Below are 14,665 nucleotides of genomic sequence, written 5' to 3' on the forward strand. Positions count from 1 at the left end.
GAAACAGCCTAACTGGAGCGCAAGGCATTGTGAGTGTGACTTTTGCCCAGAGCCACCATGCTCCACTCATGAATGCCAGACACTGTGAATGCCAGGCAGAAATAACCACGACAATCCTGACATAACGCCACCCGCTGTAAACGTCATGGTGATGCACGTGCCCTGCCTGGTACCCCTTCGCGTGCCAAGCACGCGCAACTGACGCCAGTGACAGGAAAAGGGCGGGGTGTGGGGAGGGGAGGGGCTGCTTGGCTGCACGTGCTGGGATGGAGAACAGCAGTTCCAAAGTTATTCTGGAAGGTATTTAGAAAGTGAGAAAATTATTGTGGAAAATATTTAGAAAGTCACAAAGTTGTTGTTGGGGTTTTCTAGAAAGTCACAAAATTATTGTAGACGGTATTTAGAAACTCATTGTGAACTATTGTAGAAGATATTTAGAAGTTAAAAAAAAATTGTCGACGGTACTTAGTAAGGCACAAAGCTTTTGTGGAAGGTATTTAGAGCCTCGAGGGAGAGGTGGTCACAGTGTGTGTGTGTGCATGTGCATGTGCATGTGCGTGTGTGTGTGTGTGTGTGTGTGTGTGTGTGTGTGTATGTGTGTGTATGTGTGTGTGCCTTGGGTGCTTTTTTTTCTAAGAGTGGGGGTAACGAGGGGCAGGTATGGACAGATGGTGTGAGACACGGGTGGTGGTGGTGGTGGTTTTTGACCCGTGGAAACATTAACACGTAAACATCGATTTCTTGGTGGGTTGATTATGATTTCCGAAACTCCAGGCATTCTTTATTAAACAAGACACAAGACCAGTAAGTAGTACTGACAACCAACTAACAGCAAACTCCCATAGGTAAAAATACAAAAATGGTGATGTCTTACACTTCAGGATGAACAGTGGCCTATCTCAGTCCCCACCACAGCCCATTTCCCCCACCATTCTGCTTCATTCACACACACATGTATAAAGAAAGCCAATGGGTCTTGGGGGTTGGGGTTGCAGGGACTGAGGACGTGAGGGGGGGGGGGGTGCGGGCGGGGGGCTTTCCGACTACATATGCCTGCCCTGATCACTGACACAAGAACTACCTTCCCCAAAAACAGGTAAGTAGCTGGCAACCGGTAAAGTCACCAAAGCATCATCAGTCTACCCCGCTCACACAGCCGGGTGAGTTACGATCCACCAGCACTTCACTTTAAATCTGCACTACCGGCTTTTTTTCAGCCAGCAGCAGCAGCAGTGCCAACCTGGGCAGCTTCCATCAGTGTCTGCCTCTGGAGCCTTAGACCCGCCTCCGTCACGTGCCTGTGCCATATATGGCAAGCCGCGTGCTAAAGCAGGCAGGTGGGGCAGTCATCAGATACTGCGAGGGAGAGAGGGAGGGAGGGAGGGAGAGAAGGGGGTGGGGGAGGGAGGGGAGAAAGAGAGAGGGGTGGGGTTGGGGCAGGGGAGTGTGTGTGTATGTGTGTGCGGGGGGGTGGGGGGGGGGGGGGGGAGTAGTTTTGGCAGCCAACTGCTGGCTGCACGCTGTGAGGGGAGCCACTGGCGCCACACTGCAGGCTGCATCCCGCGGCCCTGACTACACACTGCAGACACACCTCTTTTTTCGGGAGGGGGGGGCGGGGGCGTCTACATTTCTCTCTCTCTCTCCCCCTCTCTCTCTGTCTTTACCCTCCCACCCTCCCTCTCGCCCCATCTCTCTCTCTTACAGCCGAGCTTTTGGTTCTGGAATCGGAATAATGACACGATGAAGCGAGAACCTTGAGCTGGCTGACAGAGAACTGCTGCCAACAGAAGGACCGCACTGCACCCCTCCTCCACCCACACCCCTCTTGCCGTCCACACCTTCCCCAACTGTCACACTCACCAGTAACACAGCAGCTCGCTACCTCTCTCCGCAATTCTGTGTTGTTCATGCTCTTCCCTATCCATGGACCCCCCCTCCCCTATCTCTCCACCCCTACCCCGCCCAGGCCTTCACAAGCCTCTATAAGAAGTATTGCAGCTCTGGGGTTTCACAAGTGTGTGTGTGGTGGAGTTGGTCTTCGTGTGGCTGAGTGTATGGGTGGGGGTGGGGAGTCAGCATGACAAAATTGCTGACTATGCACTTTCGATCATCTTTTTTTTTTTTTTCGTGAACAGATACGAATGCAGTTTCTTTTTTTCTTTCAAGTTTTTCCATCCTTTTCATTTTTACTTCGAAGTATTTTAAGACAGCGATGGTACCCATTATATCTGATCGGGTATGTATGACACAAACACAGCAAACGTATGTTTGTATGTATTTGTGTATGTGAAAGAACAGCACTAACAATATTTGTCTATGCAGTCTGACTCTTGATTCATGTTGTCTCATAGCCTCATTAGGATCACGTGACAATAACGTGTTTGAGGCCTGCTCCTCACCCGGCCAGAGTGACAATGACGTGTTTGAGGCCTGCTCCTCACCAAGCCAGAGCAGGCTGACAACTGACGCCTGACCACCACGATGGGTTTCAGCGAAGTTCAGGCACCACCTTTTAGTTTTCATAGCAGGCATGATTCAGTGTATGCATGGATCAGCCCACACGCTTTGACACGTCATTGACACTGGAACGTGAATCAAAACGGCCCGGATGGCCATCACCCCCCTCCCCACCCATCCATCCACCCCGAATACCCACCTTGCAACATGTACTGGTAGGCGTTGTCGGCGATGGAGAAGAGATGGGGAGGCATCTCAGTCCTTCTCTTGCCCCGGTACTTGTCGATGACGCTCTGGGTGTAGATGGGCAGACGCCTGTAGGGGTTGACAGCCACGCAGAACAGCCCGGAATAGGTCTGCACGTGCATCACCACACCAACATCCCCGTTAGCCTTTCTACTTTCATTTGATTTTTTTTTCTTCTTTCTTCTGTGTTGACTGGATGGATGGCCTGATTGCATACGTTTAGAATGTATGTATGTATGCATGCATGTATGTATGTATGAATGGCAGGTATCGCATGGCATGGTATGTATGTATGTATCTATGTATGTATGTGTGTGTATGTGGGTGTATTCATATATTTATATGGATAAGTGAGTGCAACCAAAGGAGGTGATCTCTTAGTCGCTATGCAAGCTAAAATACATATAAAACAACAACAACAACAACAACCAAACTGCGTGTAAAAGGAACCTAACGGTACGTATTACCAGAAAGATGAATGTGCTGAGGTTTTTACGTCAGTGAACAACCCACGAGATCAACATGCCTTAAAATTATTTGCGTTCCTCTATAAATGTACTGTTTCTATGTTTTTATGTGAACTTTTCGTCCTGTTTGCACCAGAGTCCAGCAGAAAAGTGGCACCGAATGTCAGCTGTTCACTTTACGGCGTCAGTCAGTGTGGCGTATTTTGACAGAGTTGTCTTTCCTGGAGGCTCTTCTTCAGAGACCCAGTCCCCTCCTCCTGTCTGTTTCACACCTCCGTCCTCACCCCACCTCCATCCTCACCCCACCTCCATCCTCACCTCTCCTCCTGTCTGTCTCACACCCCACCTCCATCCTCACCCCTCTCCTGACTGTCTCACACCCCACCTCCATCCTCACCCCTCTCCTGTCTGTCTCACACCCCACCTCCATCCTCACCCCACCTCCATCCTCACCCCTCTCCTGTCTGTCACACCCCACCTCCATCCTCACCCCTCTCCTGACTGTCTCACACCCCACCTCCATCCTCACCCACCTCCATCCTCACCCCTCTCCTGTCTGTCTCACACCCCACCTCCATCCTCACCCCTCTTCTGTCTGTCTCACACCCCACCTCCATCCTCACCCCACCTCCATCCTTACCCCTCTTCCTGTCTCACACCCCACCTCCATCCTCACCCCTACTCCCTTTCCACTTGCCACCATCCCCACTCCACCCCCACCCCCCAAAACAAACAAACAGACGAATTCTCCTTCATTGATAGAGAATGGAGTTAAGATCCCCTTAGAAGTGTGAAAGAGAGAGAGAGTGGTGTATGTGTGTGTGTGTGTGTGTGTGTGTGTGTGTGTGTGTGTGTGTGTGTGTGTGTGTGTGTGTGTGTTTCTGTTTTAATTCGCGTTGTTTTCACGCGACATTTTAACCCTGTGTGAGTTAACAACGAAGCGCAGGACTTTACAGATCAGGGGAAACGACTGTTCTTCCTTTCCTTTAGAGACAGCACACAACATAATTGCAGACATTCCAGAAAAGGTGTTTCAGTTCCACAGGCCTGCTTAGCAGGACTGGGCGTGCTGCTATTCCGGGACCAGTCGACAAGATAGCAGCCCCGCACGCTCGCCTCGTCATAGCCCCTAGTGCCAAACAGCTCACGCGCATTCCACTAACTGACGGCACGCGCTTCCTCAAGGGCATGCGAGGTCAGAAACATTTTGCTTGCAGACTCTCCATCCTAATAAGAAAGAATATTATTTGGGAGGAAACCATCGTGGGAGGACTACATGATTCTCCGACCTTTTTCAATAACTCTGCCGTCTGCTTTGAAGGTGGTTTGCTAGAGCAGACTGAACTGTTCACTGTGTGGGGTAAGGATGTATGCTTTGAAGGTGGTTTACTAAAGCAGACTGAACTGTTCACTGTGTGGGATAAGGATGTATGTTCACTGTGTGGGGTAAGGATGTATGCTTTGAAGGTGGTTTGCTAAAGCAGACTGAACTGTTCACTGTGTGGGGTAAGGATGTATGCTTTGAAGGTGGTTTGCTAAAGCAGACTGAACTGTTCACTGTGTGGGGTAAGGATGTATGCTTTGAAGGTGGTTTGCTAAAGCAGACTGAACTGTTCACTGCGTGGGGTAAGGATGTATGTGTTGGCCTAAAAGTTCTCAAGATGAAAGCTATCATGTATCACAGGCGTTTACCCTAAGGACCATCAGTACAGCCATTTTGTACACCTTTTTTTTTCTCTCAAAAATTTAATTTCACCCGAGGTCCAGCAGTCATACCGGTTTCACTTTCTACACCTGTAGCCCCCCACCCCCACCCCATCCCAACGCCTTTCTTCCTCTTTCAGTTTATCAAGAAGGCGTCACTGCGCTCGGACAAATCCATATACGCTACACCGCATCTGCTAGGCAGATGCCTGACCAGCAGCATAACCGACAACGCGCTTCGTCAGGCCTTGAGTGCATGCATGCATATATATATATATATATATATATATATATATATATATATATTGATGTGTGTGTGTGTGTGTGTGTGTGTGTGTGTGTGTGTGTGTGTGTGTGTGTGTACCTATCAGAGTGGATTGCTTTACATAATTTTGCCAGAGGACAACATTCTCATTGCTATGGGTTCTTTTTCAGTGCGCCAAGTGCGTGCTGCACACGGGACCTCCGTTTATCGTCTCATCCGAATGACTAGACTCAGTTTGATTTTCCAGTCAAACTTGGGAGAAAGGGCGCAAGCGGGCTTCAAACCCAGACCCTCAGTCATGGACTGTACTGGTAGACGAGCGTCTTAATCATTTTGCCACCATCCTCCTTCACTTTCCATCACTGCTTCTGCTGTTTGCCTGTCTCACGTTTCCTTCATCCATCCCAACCTGTAAATGTTATCCTGTTCCCTGCCCTTCATCCAAACCAGCCTGTAAATGTTATCCCTGTTCCCTGCCCTTCATCCAACCCAGCCTGTAAATGTTATCCCTGTTCCCTGCCCTTCATCCAACCCAGCCTGTAAATGTTATCCTGTTCCCTGCCCTTCATCCAAACCAGCCTGTAAATGTTATATCCGTTCTGCCCTTCATCCAACCCAGCCTGTAAATGTTATCCCTGTTTTCTGCCCTTCATCCAACCCAGCCTGTAAATGTTATCCTGTTCCCTGCCCTTCATCCAAACCAGCCTGTAAATGTTATCCCTGTTTTCTGCCCTTCATCCAACCCAACCTGAAAATGTTATCCTGTTCTCTGCCCTTCATCCAAACCAGCCTGTAAATGTTATCCTGTTCCCTGCCCTTCATCCAAACCAGCCTGTAAATGTTATCCTGTTCCCTGCCCTTCATCCAAACCAGCCTGTAAATGTTATCCTTGTTCTCTGCCCTTCATCCAAACCAGCCTGTAAATGTTATCCTGTTCTCTGCCATTCATCCAAACCAGCCTGTAAATGTTATCCCTGTTCTCTGCCCTTCATCCAAACCAGCCTGTAAATGTTATCCTGTTCCCTGCCCTTCATCCAACCCAGCCTGTAAATGTTATCCTGTTCTCTGCCATTCATCCAAACCACTCTCACGCACTGAAAAAAAAGGGACCGACTCGTGTCGACAGTCTCCCTGTCTATTTGTTGGTCTTTCCATCTATCCGTACACACACACACACACACACACACACACACACACACACACACACACACACATATGCACGCACGCACTCTCTCTTTGAGCTTTTCCTTCAGTTCAGATGCGTTCTGGTTTGAAACTTTTCTAGTCGAACATTTGTAACCACGATGCGGTTCTGATTAAAATGTAGACGTAAATGAATGAAAGGAAGAGAGGTCAAAGTTGCTTGCTACAGCAGATTTGACAAATATAACAATAAAAAGAAAAGTGAAAGACTTAACTGAGGAAGGAGACGGAAAAGCAAAGGCAGAAGGAAGGAAAGAAATTAACCACAAATTCAGACGGTTGTTGTAACATCTCTTACAAACCCTCACGCGTTCTTTTATATATTAAGTCCCTGCTTGAAACCCTTGCTGAAGCAGCCTCGCCAGGAGTCGTTTTCTTCTCCAACAAGCAGGCACAAAGACGGGTGTACAGCTTTCAGCTCAGGTTTTCTATTTGTGTGTTTGTTACAGTTCCCCTGTAGCCGGCAGCCAGGAGTGGCCACACCTGATAAGCCCTTCCCGCATCAAAACAACTATGGCTTGTTCTGCTGCTTCTGTGTTCTGTACATGTTACCCGCAGTACCGAGAAAGATTCTACAATCCTATTTCTGACTATTTCCTGCGGTGTATTTTCTCTTTTTTTTTCCCTTTAATGTAAAATACATACCGATACAAACTTTGTTTAGATCTTTATCAGGCTTGTTTTGCTTTTTTTTTTTTCAAGTCCCGTGCCCCTCATTTCCACCCCAATGATTTGTTCTGTTACAAATCAGGCGGTTTGATTGAGAAACATATTCTACGCAAGGAATGATTTCCCTCCTCCGTTTTCTGGAACTGATACACTCATGAAACACCTTTTGATAGACTCATGAAACACCTTAACAACTTCAGTGCTTGAAGCAAATCTGAACCTTTACAGCACAGCAAAAACGAGGGGACAACAAATCCACCGTGACAAGAAACACAAAAATGTACTTGTTTGGAATGCTGTGTGGTATGGCGTGGTTTGCTGTGGTATGGCGTGGTGTGGTGTGGTGTGGTATGGCGTGGTGTGCCGTGGTGTGGTTTGGTGTGGTGTGGTGTGGTGTGATGTGGTGTGGTATGGCGTGGCGTGCTGTGGCGTTGCGTTGCGTGGTGTGTTATGGCGTGGTGTGCTGTAGTGTGGTGTGGTATGGCGTGGTGTGGTGCGGTGTGGCGTGGTGAGGTGTGGTGTGGTGTGGCGTGGTGTAGTATGGCATGGTGTGGTATGGCGTGGTGTGTTGTGGCGTGGTGTGCTGTGGCGTGGTGTGGTGTGGTATGGCGTGGTGTGGTATGGCGTGGTGTGCTGTGGCGTTGCGTTGCGTGGTGTGGTGTGGCGCGGTGTGGTATGGTTTGGTATGGTGTGTCGTGGTTTCGCGTCAGTGGTGTGGTGTGGTATTGAATGGTGTGGTGTGGTGTTGTTTGGTGTTACGGTGTGGTGTGTGGTGTGGTGCGGTGCGGTGTTGCGTGGTGTGGTGTGATGTGGCAGGGTGTAGTGCGGTGTAACGTGGTGGATCACTCACGTAGATCATCCCGGCCGAGTAGCGGCTCTTCAGGTTGTACAGGACGGAGGCCTCGTTGAGGTAGGTCATGTTGGCCATGTCCTCGATCTTCTCGAACTTGGGAGGATTCATCTGTTGGATGTCATCCTTCTTGAAGGTCTTGGTCTGTGGAACAGTCACACAGCCATGGGTCAAGACAGCTCACGACCCGGGAACATGAATTAGGGATAAATACATTTTTGTGTTAATTATCGAGTTATTGCGATAATTGTGGGACTTAAAAAAATTATTTTGCTGTCTAAAATGCGCGTGTATTCTTGTAAAAGTTCTCTCTCTTCTCACTCTCTTCACTGTATTTCGATCCTTTTATCAACTATTTAGATAGCCATATAGCCATGGTACCTTATCCAACAGTTTGTTTCTTTTTCTTTCTTAAACTATTGTTTGCCAGTTGATTTCTTTTTTTCTTTTTAATTCAGTGTTTGATTTGTTGTCGTTGTTCTTGTTGTAGTTGTTTCCTCTTTTATTTCTCAATATTTTGCTTGCTTGCTCCTGCCTGTGAGACATAGAACTAAATGGTTGCACATGAAATGCCTTCGACTGAAAACAAATGAGAAAGAAATTGCACTTACAACTTAACTGGTGAAGGGGAACAAGGGGGAAAGAGGAGATAACTACTACTACTACAACTACTACTACGACTTATACGATTACAACAACAACTACTACTACTACTGCTGCTACTTCTACTGAAAACGGAGACAATGACAGCCACCCACCTCGTTGTTCTTGACCAGTTTGACGGTGATCTCTTCACCCTTTGTGCTCTGGATCTCGGCGGCAGCGAACCCTTCTTTCTCGTCGGGGACCCAACAGTTCTTCTTGCCGTCGAACGTCTGGGTCTGCTCCTTCATCATCTTCTTGCGGTCCACCGCAAGGTACTTGAAGTCCTCATCGTTGGGGTCGTAGGCAGCCATGGTGAAGGCGGGGAGAGGTGGCGACGAGTGGTCGGGGGGTCAGGAACGAAATCACAAAAGGTGAAACAGCAGACCGGAAGACAGGGACACCCCAGCACAAGGCCAACAGCAGAACAGCCTGCAACCCACAGCGTGCGTCACTTAGTGTCGGTCAGTCCTGTCCGCTTACGGCCATCACAACAGCAGAGGGGGCAACCGCTGTACCGGAAGGCAGGACCCGATTCTCTCCTTCCGCTATTATAACCTTCCCAGACCCGAGTCAGGTCCCCACCCCGACCTGAGTCAGGTCCCCACCCCGACCTGAGTCAGGTCCCCACCCACACCTGGTGCAGTGAGGAGAATGGAGCGGAATGCCTCTCCCAAGGACACAGCATCATGTCCAACAGGGCCTCGAACCCTTGTATTGCTGTGTATTCATTGCAACAACACAACAGTCTTTTTATCAGTATAGTAAGGTATGGTAGTGTATGGTATGGTACGCTATCCTGTGCAATAATGTTATATGCAAAGCGGTGCAATGCTATTAAATTGCATTGCATTGTGTTGCAAAGAATTATAGCAAATTGTTTTGAATCAGATTGTACCGTACCGTACCGTACTGTGCTGTGCTGTGCTGTGCTGTGCTCTACTGTACTACTGTACTGTACTGAAGCAGCTACTTTCTGGCTCAGGCCCCACCCCACCCCACCAGGTCATTGCCTTTACACCTCTTTTCACACCTAAACATGAGCAAACTATCAGCACGCAAGATCCACACAACAGTTGCGAACAACATTTGCTTTGCCCGGGTTAAAGACGGGTATCTTGATTTCTGGGTGGCCCAGTCATTCAAAACGCCCTGTCACGTCACACGGTTCATATCTGCCATGCCTTTGACATTTCACCAACGATAAATGCGTGGGTCGCGCTTTCCTCATGAATAATCACGACGTTCATTTTGATGAAGTGATTTCAGCCTGGCTGCATTATTTTTCCCTGGTCGCTTCGGATCTTGTAGCTTATAGTTTGATGGCTGTTTGTCTGTGTTTGATGTCGTTCTTATTAATTTTTGGATTGTCTTGATCTTTCGATTTCGTTTTTTCGTATATATATTAAGTATGTGTGCAATGTTACTTTAGAACAAAAAACATATCGGATGTTATGTTTAAAAAATGTATTGTCACTTTTTTCACTACGAAACGAATGCAGAGAATATTAATTCCACTATAAAAAAAACAAAAACATCAGAGCCATCAGTCTTCCTTTGGCTTGAAAAGGGAGAGAAAGCTGACACACTTTTAATGATTAAAAAAAAGAAAGAAAAAAAAAAAAGGCAGCCGATAATTGTCCATGAAAACAAACATGCAGATTTGGATCAACTGATATTTTCTCCCTGGTTGTATTTGCGTGCTCTGTGACCATTCAACTGACAAGAGTGGGGGGTTGGGGGGGGGGGTGGGGGGGGGGGAGGCCGTTGACCTGTGTGTGTGTGTGTGTGTGTGTGTGTGTGTGTGTGTGTGTGCGTGTGTGTGTGTGTGTGTGTGTGTGTGTGTGTGTGTGTGTGTGTGTGTGTGTGTGTGTGTGTGTGTGTGTGTGTGTGTGTGTGTGTGTGTGTGTGTGTGTGTGCCTGTTCCTGCCTGAATGTGTGTCTGCGAATACGTCTGTGCATGTGCGCGCGCGTCTGTATTGTAGACATGTATTCACCAAATTCATTTGACTGAGTTACCGGTTTATACCGGCAGCCGCTACTGTCGAACGATAGCAATGCTTAGAAAGAATGGACAATGGATACAATTACCCTTGCTGGTATGCAATTCACAACACACAACATGAATACGTTAGTGTTTGATTAAGGTTTTGTTAGTCTACAATTTTGCAGGCAATGATTGTTAGTATTTTCTTCTTTCGAAAGAGTCGATTATATGGGAGGACATAAGTTCGTTTTTTCTGCTATCAAACAAAAGTGAGAATAATAGGTTAAAATTTACACGGGTAAGCAAGAAGTTATTGCCACTGATGGGTCTAGTTTGCAGTGTTCTACAAAATACCAATTAACAATTCATAAAGCCTAATGTTTTTTTCAAACCCTAATTGTCTGTTATCACCTACACATAGTTCTATGTAACGTTTTGGTAGTATCAGCCTTGACTTGCTAGAAATAGAATTCATTACATGCAAAAATCTATTCTCTCTTTTCTTTTTATCCTCATTTCTTGGCTTCTTATGTCGATGTTTACCTTCGGTGGAGCGGATGGTTGTTTTCCTACTCCCTAGCCTATTCCCACTTAACAATGCTTTCTTTATAGACCGCTGTGTGCTAAAAGTGCCCATTCCCAGTGCACTGTGAGGAGAGATGTGTTGCTGCACAGGCGGCTGACTCAACAACAAGCAATTCCGGAACACTGACCCCGATTCATGTAAACGGTAGGAACAGACAGGTAACCAGGGAAACACGGGTCTTATCCTCCTACATCTGTGTTGCCAGAAAAAGAACCGGCGCACAGCAGCCACCACATCGGTGGAGGGGGTGCGGGGGGTGTGGGGGGTAGAGGTGGGGGCAGAGGGTCAGGCGGGGGGAGGGGACTGAGGGAGGGGGCAGAGGGTAAGTGCTTCAGCAGTGGAAGGAAAAGGTGGGCAGATGGGGTGCAAGGAGCGGAGAGATATGAGGTGTGATGGATGCTTTACGGGTTCCTGGATGACATGCAGAGCGATAAGACACAGTCTGACGGCTTGTGTGTTCGTTCCGCATTCCGTGTCCAGCGTCGGAATGGATGTGTATAGTCATTTTGGAATTTAAACAACAAAACTGAATTGTGATATGTTTTGTTTACATGAATTTAAGATTTCTCCAGTACATTCTTTATATTTATCTTAAAAGTCTCGTCTTGGTTTGGACCACGTATTTAGCAGTTTTCTTCATGGTGAAATCTTACAAGATCAACTTTAAATTGGTTATCATTATTCAAACACAAAATACAGAAAACTGAATAAGCTAAAACAATATAATCAATACTACTTATAAATATTGTAGCAACGGTGCATGGTAACAGAAAAAAAACCAACTAAACCTGCCTGTCTTTTTTTCTGCCAAAGAACAACTTAACCTTTCTGTACTTGAATATGACCACTGTTACATTTTCACCCAAAGGGGGAATAAAATCGAACAAATAATTCATTTCATGGACTTCATTATCATTATATCAAAACCATGCACATAGTCATGCATCAAGCCATATAATTATAGTCGTGTTTTAAAAACTATGAAATGTCATCTCCGTGAAAGAAACCATTTTATTTGCACAAGCGTGATACGTGACTGCTACTTACCTGCCGTGTACAATCACGAGCGACAGAGATATTTCTACAGTTATTCCTTTCCATAAACAAACACACGACTCCAAAAACATGCTGGAGAAGCTGACGCATGCAAACAGACGGTCACTCAGCATGAGTTATCCATATTTGGAACATTCGCCCCAAACTGGAGGGGAAGGCAGCAGACGGCACACGGTAGCAGACGCCAGAAAGCAGCAGGGGGGATAATCCTCACACACACACGAGAAGATATTCCAGATCGCTGTTACTCCGGACCAAGGAAAACAGCCTGAAGAGAAAGTATCGGACGCTGTGCAGTCGGCATTTTCTGGTCACCCATGATCCATGATGAAATGTTAACCCAATAAAAATCCAAGCAGGCACACGCCACTGTCAGTCTACAGGAGAAAAACACACACACTGCGGCCAACATCGGTGAGAGTCAGCCATGAATCCAGGCAGGCCTAGGGCAGGGGGAATTACTGACGGGACTAAAGGTGTGCTCTGGCCCAGCACTGTTTGTCCATTCCTGGTGAACGAAGGCTTCAACAGGCCGAACACGGCTGAAGGTCAAACAAAAAACTAACTACCTGTAGGACTGGGTTAATCCCAAGCCACGCCGTGACTGTTCACGCCTGACTGACTGGGTAAGCGGATTAACATAATCTGACATGCATAACTTGACAACTCCCTCTGACTGCTACAAGAGGTATACAGGCCAGTCCTCAAATAGTACCACCTGGCTGCTCAGTTCAAAAGTCGGGATTCAGGTTTTTTCCTCTTTTAAGTCAAAAGCTAAAGGTCAACTTGCACGGGTCAATTAAAAAAATCACACAGGTTAATTAAGGGAAAGAAATCAAATGAAAACGAAAACGAAAATATTAAAAAAAATAATAATAAAAATAATGCAGTCGAACAAAAGTATCAAAAAAGCACACGACAATTTAAAAAAAAATTTTTTTTTACAAGGCATGAGGGAAAAACCACACTGAAATAATGGAAATACAAGGAAGACTAACTCACTACAAGTAAGCGGGTTGACTGGCCCGGCGGGTAGAACAACACCCGGCATCCACTAAAACCAGGGTAGGCTAAAAGAGGTAAGTAAACTAATAATACATACACACACACAGCACTCGGATACTTACGATCTCAAGCTGCTCTGAAGAAGACACTGATAGAACACAGCTCTATATACCTCGGCCGGAGGTTACCTGCCTTCACGTTATGCAAAGCGGGCGGCCATTGGTCGGAGGGCGGGGAAGGGCTGATGGAGAACGGGGTGAAACTCTATCCCACAGCCCTGCTCTATAAGGAAGAGAGAGAGCCAGCCAGCCTCCTCCTCCGTGTTGCACGTGCTCGATACCCACATCGGAATGTGCCCGGCCTGTCTGTCTGTCTGTCTGTCCTTCCTCCCCCCGCACAACTTTCAGTCCTCACCTGAATTTTTGCCTACGTGGTCAAATCCTCCATGCTGTAGATACCTACCAGGCAGGTATATCACACTCAACGCAGTCGTACAGGTTTCAGTATAAAAGAAGAGCCAGATTGCTTTGGAAGAGGGCTGGAGGTGGGGTGGGAGTGGCAAGGGGGTGGGGGTGGGGGGTAAAAAAAAAAGAAAGCAAGGTATGATAAGTAATGGTTCTGACTGGTGCAGGCCACTGGAAAAGCTTGGACTGATCCCAAAACAGGTGTACTGACAGTGGAGTTTTCTCTCTCCGATCAGAGAACAAGCACCACAAAGATTCTCTGTACAAGCAGAAGAATTTGTCTGACAAGCGATGTACTGAATGAGTTGATGAGTCATGGGTCTTGTTCTGTTGATCAGTTTGAACGGGTCGGTTTCGTCTGCATCAATGAATTAATCAGTCTGTCAATCAGTCATTCAATCAAGGAAAGATAAAAAGGATTTTTTAATTGCTTGATCAGTCAGTTTTTGAGTACTTCTTCACATGATGGCTCTGTCTCTCTTCTTGATCCTGATCTCATCTTTTCTGTACATTATGCTGACGTGACCGACTTGTTCAAGTTGTGCTTGTACGGTGTGTGTGTGTGTGTGTGTGTGTGTGTGTGTGTGTGTGTGTGTGTGTGTGAGCGGAGAGAGAGAGAGTTTGTGTGTGTGTGTGTGTGTGTGTGTGTGTGTCGTGGGCGTGCGTGCGTGCGTGCGTGCGTGCGTGTGTGTGTGTGTGTGTGTGTGTGCAGTGCGTGCATGTGTGAGTATGCACAAGTTTTTATATTGATATGCACACAATATTCCTTGTGACCCCGGTACACTTGGTAATAAAGACATATTCTATTATATTCTATTCTGTCTACCATTCGTGCTGGAAAATGTGACATTTTGTTCTCTCCTTCTACACGCAACTTTGGATTCATTATCTCTGATGATATGTCTCTTGATAAACACATTACTCACATCTGCAGATCTGCCTGTGCAGCTCTCCGTCAGTTCTGTTCGTTATTTCCTGACAACTGCAGCAGCTAAAACACTTGTTTGTGATTCTGTCCTGTGAAGGATATATTATAGTAATGTTCTTCTTGCTGTGTGCTTCTG

General features: G+C 46.8%; 1 protein-coding gene across 11 annotated transcripts in view; it reads right to left on the reverse strand.

Moving 5' to 3' along the window:
- The window catches only part of LOC143281186 (myosin heavy chain, striated muscle-like), a 65,750-nt gene extending 52,476 nt beyond the window's left edge, over positions 1–13,274 (reverse strand). For all 11 annotated transcript variants that reach the window (XM_076586276.1, XM_076586311.1, XM_076586285.1 and 8 more), the window contains exons 1-4: positions 13,260–13,274; positions 8,620–8,935; positions 7,862–8,005; positions 2,657–2,813 (exon numbers count right to left, since the gene is read on the reverse strand). In XM_076586276.1, the coding sequence (XP_076442391.1) occupies positions 2,657–2,813; positions 7,862–8,005; positions 8,620–8,817 (499 nt within the window). In that variant the 5' untranslated portion in view covers positions 8,818–8,935; positions 13,260–13,274. The remainder of the gene's footprint in view (positions 1–2,656; positions 2,814–7,861; positions 8,006–8,619; positions 8,936–13,259) is intronic.
- Positions 13,275–14,665: the final 1,391 nt, after the last annotated feature.

The sequence above is a fragment of the Babylonia areolata genome, chromosome 1 (genome assembly GCF_041734735.1).
Source record: "Babylonia areolata isolate BAREFJ2019XMU chromosome 1, ASM4173473v1, whole genome shotgun sequence".
Taxonomy (NCBI): Eukaryota; Metazoa; Mollusca; class Gastropoda; order Neogastropoda; family Buccinidae; genus Babylonia; species Babylonia areolata.